Source organism: Nomascus leucogenys, chromosome 10, assembly GCF_006542625.1.
Source record: "Nomascus leucogenys isolate Asia chromosome 10, Asia_NLE_v1, whole genome shotgun sequence".
Lineage (NCBI taxonomy): Eukaryota > Metazoa > Chordata > Mammalia > Primates > Hylobatidae > Nomascus > Nomascus leucogenys.
Window position 1 is genome coordinate 4,304,666 of NC_044390.1, and position 12,010 is coordinate 4,316,675.

Genomic DNA, 12,010 nt, shown 5'->3' on the forward strand with positions numbered 1-12,010 from the left:
TGGCAGGGTGGGAGACGGACCTGGCTGGGCTGGGGGTGAGAGCAATGCAAGGTCCGTCCTGTACAGCCCACTCCCTCCCCCAGGCCCTGCTGTGCTGGGGAAGGGAGGGTTGTAAGGAGGACACCAGCCCCAGATGGAGACACTAAGACAGGCCCTTCCTGTCAGATGAGGAAACTCAGAGCAGGAAGTGGGTGTCCACCTGGTGGGGCAGCAGGAGGACAGCTGGGGAAAACGCAAGGTCCCAGGTTCCCTTCCCAGACCTGCTTCTTCCAGGCTGGGGGGCCTGGGGCAGGCGATTCCCCCCTCTGAGCCTCAGTTTGTGCATCTGCGAAATGGGTTGGTGGGGTTGGCAATCCCATGCTGCACGACTGCTGTGAGGGTTGGAGCTCACGAAGACCCAGCACGCGCCTGCACACAGTAGGCGCTCACATCAGTGATGTCATCCTCTTTCCCGACGTCATCACGCGCAAGGTCTGGGAAGATACCTGGGGGCTGTAGCGGGGGTCTCAGTGGCCTTTGTCCTGCTGCTCTTCCTCCTCCTCCAATGTCGGCGTCAGAGCAAACACAGGACGTTGGGTGAGTACGCAATAGGGGAAGCTGTGGACCCACCGAGGATGGGCTCAGGGCACCAACCAAAGGGGAAGCAAACACACAAGAAAGTCAGCTTAGAAAAACAGCTCCAGAAAGTCCCAGCTGAAAAATCTAGAAAGAAGAGAATAAATGAGAGCGTACGTGCAAGTAATTTATTCTTTGGGCTTTTTAACATATATATATATTTCTCTTTATCCCCTCTATTTCTCCTTTTCAGACAGGATCTTGCTCTGTCGCCCAGGCTGGAGGGCCAAGGGGTGATCATAAATCCCTGCAGCCTCCGCCTCCCAGGCCCAAATGATCCTCCCACCTCAGCCTCCTGAGTAGCTGGGACCACAGGCATGAGCCTCCATGCCCAGCTCACTTTTTTCTTTTCTGTAGAGACGGAGTCAAAGTATGTTGCCCAAGACTGTCTGAAGCTCCTGGCCTCAAGCCCACCTCCTGCCTCAGCCTCGTTAAGGGCTGGGATTCCAGGCATGAGCCACCACGGTGGACCCTGCATTTCTCCTCTGTGCTCACTGCCACACGCAGCTCAGCCCGGGCTGCACAGCCAGGTGTCAGGTGCGTCTCTGCTGATCTGAGTCTCCCTGCAGCATGGACCTGCGTCTTCCCTGAAGCATCTCCAGGGCTGGAGAGACGACTGCCATGGTAAGGACCCCACAACGCTGAGCTGATGGACGGGCTGAAGGAAGGAGGGAGACCCCATGGGGAGGCTCTGAGAGGGAGCAGGAGCCCATGGTCACCCTCGCCTGAAAGGGGCTGACTCAGGAAGGCATCGCGTCTATTTACTGCTGTGTCCTGGCTCTCGGTAAGATGAAGACAGATCAGGGAGATGGTGGCCAGGGAGCAGGGAGACCCCATTTCTCTCTGAAATGTCTGCAGAGAGCCTGGTGCCCGCCCCCACTTCAGCCCTGGGGAAATGAGAGCCAGGCCCCTGGAGAGGGCAGTTCCCCTTCCTGTGGGCAGCGGGTGAGACAACCCCATGACAAGAAGGACCCAGCCTCTGAGCAGCCACACCCTGTGTGTCTCTCTGTCCTGCCAGCACCAAGGGCTCATCCACCTGCAGAGCCCAGGGTCACTGGGAGGAGACGCCATGACCCCCACCCTCACAGCCCTGCTCTGCCTGGGTGAGATTTCAAGATGGGGAGCGGGAGATCCGAGTCTTGGAGGGACCCCACCCCACACACAAGCCCTGGTCCATCAGGAGACCTCAAAAGCTCAGGAGGCACCAGGGCGGGGAGGGCCTGCTCAGGCTTCAGGGGCAAATCCCTCACAGGGAACTCTCTTCCAGGGCTGAGTCTGGGCCCCAGGACCCACGTGCAGGCAGGTAAGTCTGTCCCCAGCTGTCCCAGGTCCCTCCTCCTCACTGGGGACAAGGCCCACCCCTGGGCAGCTGGGGGTGGAGACAGCAGTTCTGGGTGACTGATGGGGATGATGGGGGGTCCTGGGGCTGAGAGCTGGGATCTGAGTGTGGGGACGTCTTGGGATCCAGCCTCTGAATTCCTTCCAGGGCCCCTCCCCAAACCCACCCTCTGGGCTGAGCCAGGCCCTGTGATCAGCCAGGGGAGCCCTGTGACCATCTGGTGTCAGGGGACCATGGAGGCCCAGGAGTACCGACTGGATAAAGAGGGAAGCCAAGAACCCCAGGACACACAGAACCCACTGGAACCCAGGAGCAAGGCCAGATTCTCCATCCCATCCATGACAGAGCGCCACGCAGGGAGATACCGCTGTTACTATCGCAGCTCTGCAGGCTGGTCGGAGCCCAGCGACCCCCTGGAGCTCGTGGTGACAGGTGAGAGGACACCCAGGGGTCCCAGCCCCAGGCTCTGCCCTCAGGAAGGGGGTCGGCTTTCAGGGGCGTCTCCCTCTCACAGCCCAGCCCTGGGGATGCCGTGGGAGGTGGGAGCCCCATTTAACACGGTGCCTCCTTCTCTCCTAGGATCCTACAGCAAACCCACCCTCTCAGCCCTGCCCAGCCCTGTGGTGGCCTCAGGAGGGAACGTGACCCTCCAGTGTGGCTCACAGGAGGGATATGACCATTTTGTTCTGGTGAAGGAAGGAGAACACCAGCTCCCCCGGACCCTGGACTCACAGCGGCTCCACAGTGGGTGGTTCCAGGCCCTGTTCCCTGTGGGCCCCGTGACCCCCAGCCACAGGTGGACGTTCAGATGCTATTACTATTATAGGAGCACCCCCCAGGTGTGGTCCCAGCCCAGTGACCCCCTGGAGATTCTGGCCTCAGGTGAGGGAGCCACGGCCTTCTCTAATACACTTTCGGGGCAGCTGACAGGTTGTGGGGAGTTTGGCTGGTGACTGAATCTGGAAAGGACCCAGAGTGATGTGTTGATGGACAGGCTGAAGGCGTGAGGGAGACCCCATGGGGAGGCTCTGACATGGGAGGAGGAGCCCTCGGCCACCCTCACCTGGAAGGGGAGGACTCAGGAAGGCGCCGGTGTGTTTGCTGTGAGGTCCCGGCTCTCAGGGACAGGAGGAAAGATCAGGCACAGTGGCCAGGGCTAGGGAGACCCCACTCCTCTGAAATGACTCCAAGACAGCCCGGGATGAGAAGGAGGCCCTGGGGTCAGAGACCCAGAGTGTGAGAGACACTGAGACCTGCAGGGCCAGGACTGGAGAAGGAAGGGGCGTGGGAGGAACCAGCCCCTCGGAGTCCCGGCTCCTCTTTCCCTCCAGGCGTGTCTAGGAAGCCCTCCCTCCTGACCCTGCAGGGCCCTGTCGTGGCCCCTGGAGAGACCCTGACCCTGCAGTGTCGCTCTGACGTCAGCTACGACAGATTCGCTCTGTACCAGGAGGGGCAACGTGACTTCCTCCAGCGCCCTGGCCGGCAGCCCCAGGCTGGGCTCTCCCAGGCCAACTTCACCCTGGGCACTGTGAAGGGTTCCTACGGGGGCCAGTACAGATGCTACGGTGCACACAGCCTCTCCTCAGAGTGGTCGGCCCCCAGTGACCCCCTGGACATCCTGATCGCAGGTGAGGAGCCCAGCGGGTTCAGTCAGGGATCCAGGCTCCGCACAGGCCCTGCCGGGGAGCCCAGGTGGTGATGGCCAGGATGAGGGGTGGGGTCCCAAGGGAGGGAGAGACAGACAGAGACAGGGGATGGGCGGGGAGGGGAGACTCAGAGAAAACAGAGACAGAGAGACTGAGGGTCCCAGAGAGAGGCCTGGGGAGGTCTCAGCTCAGAACAAGGTGGGGCAGCCCCTCACCCATCCTTCTTCTCTCCAGGACAGATCTATGACAGAGTCTCCCTCTCGGTGCAGCCGGGCCCCACGGTGGCCTCAGGAGAGAACGTGACCCTGCTGTGTCAGTCATGGGAGCAGTCTGACACTTTCCTTCTGACCAAGGAGGGGGCAGCCCATCCCCCGCTACGTCTGAGATCAAAGTACCGAGCTCATAAGTACCAGGCTGAATTCCACATGAGTCCTGTAACCTCAGCTCACACAGGGACGTACAGGTGCTACAGCTCACTCCGCTCCAACCCCCACCTGCTGTCTCTCCCCAGTGACCCCCTGGAGCTCGTGGTCTCAGGTGACAGCCCCGACCCTGTCCTCTCTGAGCTCAAAGGCTCAGCTCAGGCCCAGGCCCCAGGAGATCTCAGCTGAGATGGAGTGAGGGAGGCTTAGCCAGAGGGGACCCAGCCCGCAGAGGGGAGGAGGCCAACAGGGGTTCTCCTAGGCATGGCCACCCGTTCTCCCCTGCCTGGCATGCAGAAGGTACCAGGTGGACAGAGAAATGGTTCCAGGGAATCCCCTGGGCGGATGCAGGAGAGTGGGAGTGGAAGGGTGCACCCCATGGACAGCCCCAGCCCCTCACCCGCCTCCTGTGCTCTTTCTAGGACCATCTGGAGGCTCCAGCCCCCCACCCACAGGGCCGCCCTCCACACCTGGTGAGTCTCTGAGGCCTCTTGGGAAGCGCGGCCTCCCCCGGGGCAGTCTGAGTCTCCCAAAGGATCCCACTCCCCTCCCCTCAAGGACGGGCTTGTGTCCCAGGGGCTCTGAGACTGGGCTGGTGAAGAGTGGGGGGTTCAAGGCAGAGAGAGATGTTGGGGCCCAGCCTGGGGGAGGAGGAGGAGCTGGGCTGATGTGGGGAGCAAGGCAGCCCCAGCCCTCACCTCCCTGTCCTGACCCAGGAGGTCCTGAGGACCAGCCCCTCAGCCCCCCAGGGTCACCCCAGTGACTCCCTGGAGCTCGTGGTCTCAGGTGAGGGCCCTGACCCTGTCCTCTCTGAGCTCAAAGGCTCAGCTCACGCCCTGCCCCAGGAGAGCTCTGGGATGCTATAAAAGAGGGGAGTGAAGGGGGAGAATCCAGCCCATGGGAGGGAGGAAATGACTCAGGAGCAACGTTTAAATCCATAGAACACAGGAAAACTGAAATAGTTTCATGAGGAGACTGGAGGGAGCCCTGCTGCAGGAGAGGGAGGGATTATTGAGGAACTCCGTAAAAGCCACGTCGTGAGGCCTGGAAGAATAAGAAAGCAGAGCCCAGGGGAGAGGCTGGCTCAGGGCTCTCCCCTTCTGTTTTGATTCTTAGGAGGAGCTGGGACCCTCGCCCCAACACAAAATAAGTCAGACCCCAAGACTGATGAATGAGGAGATGCTCTCAGTTATGGGGCGGGCACAGAGGATCGGGTTCTGTCAACGGGGGATGGGGGGGTGCCCTGGGTGGGCATCCAGGGGTCCTGGGTGATATTGATCTGCCCTGACCTCTGTGACCTCTTTGCCCACCATCCCCAGCCTCACACCCCCAGGATTACACAGTGGAGAATCTCATCCGCATGGGCGTGGCTGGCTTGGTCCTGGTGGTCCTCGGGATTCTGTTATTTGAGGCTCAGCACAGCCAGAGAAGCCCCCAAGATGCAGCCAGCAGGTGAACAGCAGAGAGGACAATGCACCCTTCAGCATGGTGGAGCCTCAGGGACAGATCTGATGATCCCAGGAGGTTCCAGAAGAAAATCTACAGCCTATGCTATCTGGACTAAATGCCGATTATTCCTGAAGAGAGGGATCAATGTTGAGGTATTGATTTCGCATGATGAAAATGACAATATCGAATGTCAGAGGTAGTAGGGCTCACGTAGAAATCCAATACATCCATGGTAGGACTGCAAATTACTTCAATCAATTTGGGAAAAATATCAGAAGTACCCAGTGAAAAAGAAGAAACATGGCCGGGCGCGGTGGCTCACGCCTGTAATCCCAGCACTTTGGGAGGCCGAGGCAGGCAAACACGAGTTCAGGAATTCGAGTCCAGCTTGGCCAACATAGCGAAACCCCGTCTCTACTAAAAATAGAAAACATTAGCCAGGCGTGGTGGCGGGTGCCTGTAATTTCAGCTACTCAGGAGGCTGAGGCAGGAGAATCGCTTGAACCCGGCAGACGGAAACAAGTTGGCGCCAGTTGGTGCAGTGAGCCAAGATGGCACCATTGCACTGCAGCCCAGGCGACAGTGCGAGACTTCATCTAAAAAAAACAAAGAAGAAGAAGAAGAAGAGACACACAGCTATGAACATGAAGCACAGAACCTAGAGGAAAACGTGTTCATATGGTGAGGTTTCATTCACAACAACGTGGACAGGACCGGTGCTCATATTAGACAACAGCCGTAAAACCCAAAAATACATCTAAAACAAAAGAAACATACGTGGTTCAATTCCACCAAGGGATACTATGAGGCCGTGCAGAGGCACAGACAAAATCTACAAAGAGCAATGCAAACCAACCTTCAATCATGATGTTGAGTAAAGAAATGAGTACAAAAAGAAGGCGTGCACGGCTATTTCAGCACATGAAGCTCAAAAAGAGGCAGCATTTATTTTCTAGGGAGGCAAACTCAAAATAGACCCCATAAATAAAGGAAGTAGATAACTCTATGTAATCCAAAATAGTGCTTGCACATCAGGAAGTACTGGAAGGTTCTGTTCAACATGGAAACCCCAAGGGCCGCCGGACGCGGGCACTGGAACACCGACTTTCATTTGGTGATCCATAATCCACTTCGAATTATTGGTAAATAGCACACTTTTAATTTGATACAGAATAATCATACATGTTTCTTGGGAGTATGTGGTAATCTGATTCATCCATGCAATGTATAATGATCTAATAAGGGTTCCCAGGACATCCATCACCCCATTTGTTATTATGATTATTATTTTGAGACAGAGTCTTGCACTGTCACCCAGCTGGCATGCAGTGGCAGGATCTTGGCTCACTGCAACCTCTGCCTCCCGGGTTCAATCGGTTCTCCTGTCTCAGCCTCCCGAGTAGCTAGGATTACAGGCATGCACCACCACGCCTGGCTAATTTTTGTAGTTTTATTAGAGACGGGGTTTTGCCATGTTGCTCTGGCTGGTCTCGAACTCCTGACCTCAGGTGATCCACCAGCGTCGGCCTTCCATGGTGCTGGGATTACAGGCATGAGCCACTATGTCTGGCCAACTTTTATAATTTCTGTGCTGGGAACACTCCAGATCTTCACTGCTCGCTCACGTGGAAAACACAATAATTTGTTGTTAACTGTGGTCACCCTACTGAGCTCTCAGGCCCTGGAACTTGCTCCTTCTCTCCACCTGTATTTCTGCACCCGTCCACCAACCTCTCTCCATCCCCGTCCTCCACACTCCCTTGCCAGCCTCCGTTGACCACCATTCTACCCTCTGCCATCACCAGGCCCACTTTCGTAGCTCCCGCGTGAGGGAGAACATGCAATTTTCCTCTTTCTGGGCCTGGCTTATTTCACTGAACGTAATGTCCTCCAGATTCACCTGTGTTGCTGAACATGGTACAATTTCCTTCTTTTTATGACTGAATATTATTTCATTGTGTATATAGACCACATGTTCCTTTTCCATTCATTCGTTGATGGACATAGGTTGATTCCATATCTTGGCTATTGCGAATACTGCTGCAGTAAACATGGCAATGCAGACACCTCTTGGATGTGCTGATTTTCTTTCTTTTGGAAATATACCCAACTGTGCGATTACTGGATGGTGTGGCTGCTCTACTTTCAGTTTCTTCAGGAACCTCCATACTGTTTTCCATATTGGCTGCACCAACTGACGTTCCCACCAAGGTACAAGGGTTTCTTTTCTCCATATCCTTGACAGCATCTGTTAATTTTTGTCTTGGAGATAACAGGCATATTAACCAGGCAATGGCATATCTCTGTTTTCGTACCTATCTATCTTTATTTGTCATGCCATTTAGGGAGCTGAGATTAAAGTGTGGTGGTGAAAGCCACAGGCTGCCCTGGCCACTGAATGGCAAAAAAGGTGGCTCTTGATCTGTCAGAGCAATGATCTCACAGGTTGACTTTGTGTTTCATTCACAACATGATGCCCACTTGCCTGATCAACCTCACCTGAGTCCAGGCAGACAATGAGCCACTACCCAGGTAAGAACGGGCCTCAGAAGAGGAAACACCTTGTGCAGTACTACATGACATGCAACTGACATTTTTAAGTGGCCATATAACTTTCTGATTTCATTACGTTGAAACCACCGGAACTAGGATGAAGGACACCAACATGGCCTTCGGGTTATTTCAGACATGAGGTTCAACCCAATCAGGTGGTGTTTTAGAGATCACACAGGACTTGGTTCCAAATGTGACAACGCCCCATGTGCCTTGTCACCTCCTGGACTCCTCTGAAGTGGAAATCAGAGAAAGGCATTTGTGTGCAGCTGCTGCTCATTCCGGATTCCATTCCTAGATGGGAACTTACATGATGCTTGACCCTGAAGAACAGAACTGGCTGAAAAAGCATTCAGCAAGGAAATCCCATTGATAATGGCCACAAACAATAAAAGACCTGCTAATAAATTTAACTGACAGGGTAAAAACCTCTACAAATAAAATTATAAAGCTCTGATAAAAATAAAATTAAAGAGGACACGAAAAAACTGGAAAGATACCTCATGTTCATACATTCAAAGAATAAATATTTACTAAAAGGACCATCGTACCCAAAGCAATCAACAGATTCATTGTAATTCCTGTCAACATACCAGTGTCATTCTTCACCGAAATATTTAAAAATGCTAAAATTCATATAGAGCCATAAAATACCCAAAATAGCCAACACAATGTAGAGAAAAAAAGAACAAAGTTGGAGACGTCACACTACCTGACTTCAAAATACACTACAAAGCTATAGTAACCAAAACAGCAAAGCACTGGCTTAAAAACAAACACATAGACAATGGAACAGAGTGAAGAACCTAGAAATAAATCCACAAATTGACAGCCAACTAGTTGTCAACAAACATGCCAAGAACATATATTGGGAAAAGGACAGTTTCTTCAATAAATGCTTCTGGCATAACTGGATATCCATATGCAGAAAAACAAAACTCAACCTCTGTCTCTCACGATATACAAAATCTACTCAAGATGGAATACGACCTAAAGTAAGACCTGAAACTATGAAACTATAGAAGAAAACACAGAGGAAACGCTTCAAGACGTTGGTCTAAGCAAACATTCTATCAATAAAACCTTAAAAGCATAGGAAACAAATGCAAAAATAGGTATATCAAACTAAAACACTTCTGCAGAGCTCAGGAAACAACCAACAGTGTCATGACCTACAGAAGCAGGGAGAAATATTTGTTACCTATTCCTCTAACAAGGGTTTGATCATCAGAATATACGAGGAACTCAAACAGCTCAGAGGCTTTGATGGAGAAATGAAGAAAAGGTGCTGCTACGTAGAGAAATGAAGTCAGAAGGAGGAAGTTTGCGAGGAACAAACCGCACTTTCCAGGTACTGGGAGGTTCTGCTTCTCTCTCTGACTCAGTTAACTGTCTTAAACACACCTCCTTCCGTCTCATTCCCCCATGGGGTCATTGCTCCTGTGATGGCCCTATTGATTCCTCTTGTCAACCAAGTCACAGAATGGAAGAGCTTTCATTTCCTCAGCATCTTCCTCTTCACACACGGTGAACAAATCCACACCATTCTACCCCAGAGCGCTTCTTCTCAATGTCTCCTCTCCAGTGCTACAGTCCAAGCTTAGCTGGTTTCCTCAGCTTAACACTTCATGGATTGTGGCAGCATAACTCCAATCCCTGCCTCTATCTCTGGGCTGGTTTCCCATTATTACTGCAGAAGCCCCCATTCTGTGCGATGAGACACAGTGACACACCAGGCACCCGCTCCAGCCTGGCCCCTGGAGGATTTGAATTGAGATTGGAACTCTGCAGAGTGGCCCAGGAACGTGGTTTCACACATCCTCCTGTAGGAAGGCTGGCAACGGGCATCTTCCCAGATGCTGGCGTCACCGCTAGACCAAGGAGCCCTCTGGTGGCCCTGTCCAGGCATAACAGAAGGCTCGCACTCTTGTCTTCTGGTCACACTTCACTATGTCCCCTCAGCTCCTATCTCTGTATGGCCTGGTTTTTCCTAGGTTATGATTATAGAGCAAGGATTATTATAATATTGGAATAAAGAGTAATTGCTACCAAATAATGATTAATGATATTCATATATAATCATATCTAAAATCTATATCTGGTATGACTATTCTTGTTTTATATTTTATTATACTGGAACAGCTCGTGTCCTCGGTCTCTTGCCTGGGCGCCTGGGTGGCTTGCCGCCCACATAGGTATATATGGTTAGTAAATTACATTTTTTTTTTTTTTGAGACACAGTTTCGCTCCTGTTGTCCCAGCTGAAGTGCAGGGGCGCGATCTCAGCACACAGCAGCCTCCACCGCCCAGGTTCAAGAGATTCTCCTGTCTCAGCCTCCCGAGTAGCTGGGATTACAGGCACTCACCACCACGCCCAGATAATTTTTTTGTATTTTTAGTAGAGATGGGGTTTCACCATGTCAGCCAGGCTGGTCTCGAACTCCCAGCCTCAATTGATCTGCCCGCCTCCGCCTCCCAAAGTGCTGCCATTACAGGCATGAACTACCATGCCCAGACATAAATTCCTTTTTAATGGTGTTAATTTAATATAGTTTTTCAGCTTCACAATGTCTGTCTAATGCATTTCAACAACTGTCTATTTTTTCCTCATACAGTTGTCATTCCTGTGGGGCAGCTCTCCTCCCACGCACCTGGCCTTTCATAAAGAGTTTCTCCCACGGCTGTCCAGGCATCAGCCTGATGAAGGGGATTGTTGCCGCTGCTCCTGCCCCACTCTCCCAAACTTAGCGTCAGCTCAAGATTGTGCCCGGCAGGGATGGGACCAACGCCAGCCTCACACTCACCTGTGGGGCAGAGCAGACGCCCATGTCTGACCACCGTGGGTTGAATCTGCTTCTCACACACAGGGGAGGGGCTGAGAGCTGACCATGGCCTCCAGTGAGTGAGCAGAGACCCCCCAGCGCCTGTCCACACACACAGGGGAGGGGGAGCCACAGCTTCCAGCCTCACCCAGAGCCCTGACCCCTCCCTGCCTGGACCTGGGGTTCCTCTTCTGTCCCACACGGAGGTGGGAACCTCCTCCTCCCTGATGAAGCTGGGTGGTCCCAGACACCTGTGGCCACTCAGCACTGAACTCTGCTCATTGAAGGGGATGCGTCTCCACGTGAGGAACTGTTCTTCCTCTTTCCGTGCCTGTGGCTGTGATGATCTGCATATTTCAGATGGATCACAAGGAGAATTTCACGGTATTTGGAGCCGATGTGGGCTCTTGAGTGGGGGCGTCAATCATCCTCCACTGTGGAGCCCAATACCAGGATCCTCTCCCGTCCCCACCCTCCTGTCTGAACTGGTCTGGAAATTCACCATGGCTGAGCCTCCCAAGTCCTGGGCACCACTGACCCCACAGCCACTGTGATGAGTGGGGTTCATGACAACAGGCTCAGAGGTGACATTCTTGTCCAAGGTCACATAAACCTGGATGATAATCAGGAATTGAATACAAATCAGCTCCCCTCCCCCAGAATCAGATTACAGAGTACAATGAAACATATATATATATTTCTCTTTATCCCCTCTATTTCTCCTTTTCAGACAGGATCTTGCTCTGTCGCCCAGGCTGGAGGGCCAAGGGGTGATCATAACTCCCTGCAGCCTCCGCCTCCCAGGCCCAAGAGATCCTCCCACCTCAGCCTCCTGAGTAGCTGGGACCACAGGCATGAGCCTCCATGCCCAGCTCACTTTTTTCTTTTCTGTAGAGACGGAGTCAAAGTATGTTGCCCAGGACTGTCTGAAGCTCCTGGCCTCAAGCCTGCCTCCCGCCTCAGCCTCCTGAAGTGCTGGGATTCCAGGCATGAGCCACCACGGTGGACCCTGCATTTTGCCTCTGTTCTCACTGCCACACACAGCTCAGCCCGGGCTGCACAGCCAGGTGTCAGGTGCGTCTCTGCTGATCTGAGCCTCCCTGCAGCATGGACCTGCGTCTTCCCTGAAGCATCTCCAGGGCTGGAGAGACGACTGCCATGGAA

At 53.3% G+C, this 12,010-nt stretch overlaps 1 protein-coding gene across 7 annotated transcripts; it reads left to right on the forward strand.

Moving 5' to 3' along the window:
* The first annotated feature begins 1,567 nt into the window (after positions 1-1,567).
* On the forward strand, positions 1,568-5,564 carry LOC115836907 (leukocyte immunoglobulin-like receptor subfamily A member 6). Of its 7 annotated transcripts, none has more exons than XM_030819708.1 (8): positions 1,568-1,718; positions 1,883-1,918; positions 2,102-2,386; positions 2,534-2,836; positions 3,286-3,582; positions 3,835-4,137; positions 4,445-4,495; positions 5,342-5,564. In XM_030819708.1, the coding sequence occupies exons 1-8, from the start codon at positions 1,574-1,576 to the stop codon at positions 5,476-5,478; spliced, it is 1,557 nt and encodes a 518-aa protein (XP_030675568.1). In that variant the 5' UTR covers positions 1,568-1,573; the 3' UTR covers positions 5,479-5,564. The 7 variants fall into 7 exon arrangements, with proteins under 7 accessions (XP_030675568.1, XP_030675569.1, XP_030675570.1 ...); XM_030819709.1 differs by lacking the exon at positions 5,342-5,564 and adding an exon at positions 4,739-4,785; XM_030819710.1 differs by lacking the exon at positions 5,342-5,564 and adding an exon at positions 4,742-4,785.
* The last annotated feature ends 6,446 nt before the right edge of the window (positions 5,565-12,010 follow it).

Coding starts and splice junctions, on each gene's coding strand:
- LOC115836907 (XM_030819708.1), top strand. CDS start 1,574: ATGACAAGAAGGACCCAGCCTCTGAGCAGCCACACCCTGTGTGTCTCT. Junction 3,583..3,834: donor CCTGGACATCCTGATCGCAG/GTGAGGAGCCCA, acceptor TCTTCTCTCCAG/GACAGATCTATGACAGAGTC. Junction 4,138..4,444: donor CCTGGAGCTCGTGGTCTCAG/GTGACAGCCCCG, acceptor TGCTCTTTCTAG/GACCATCTGGAGGCTCCAGC.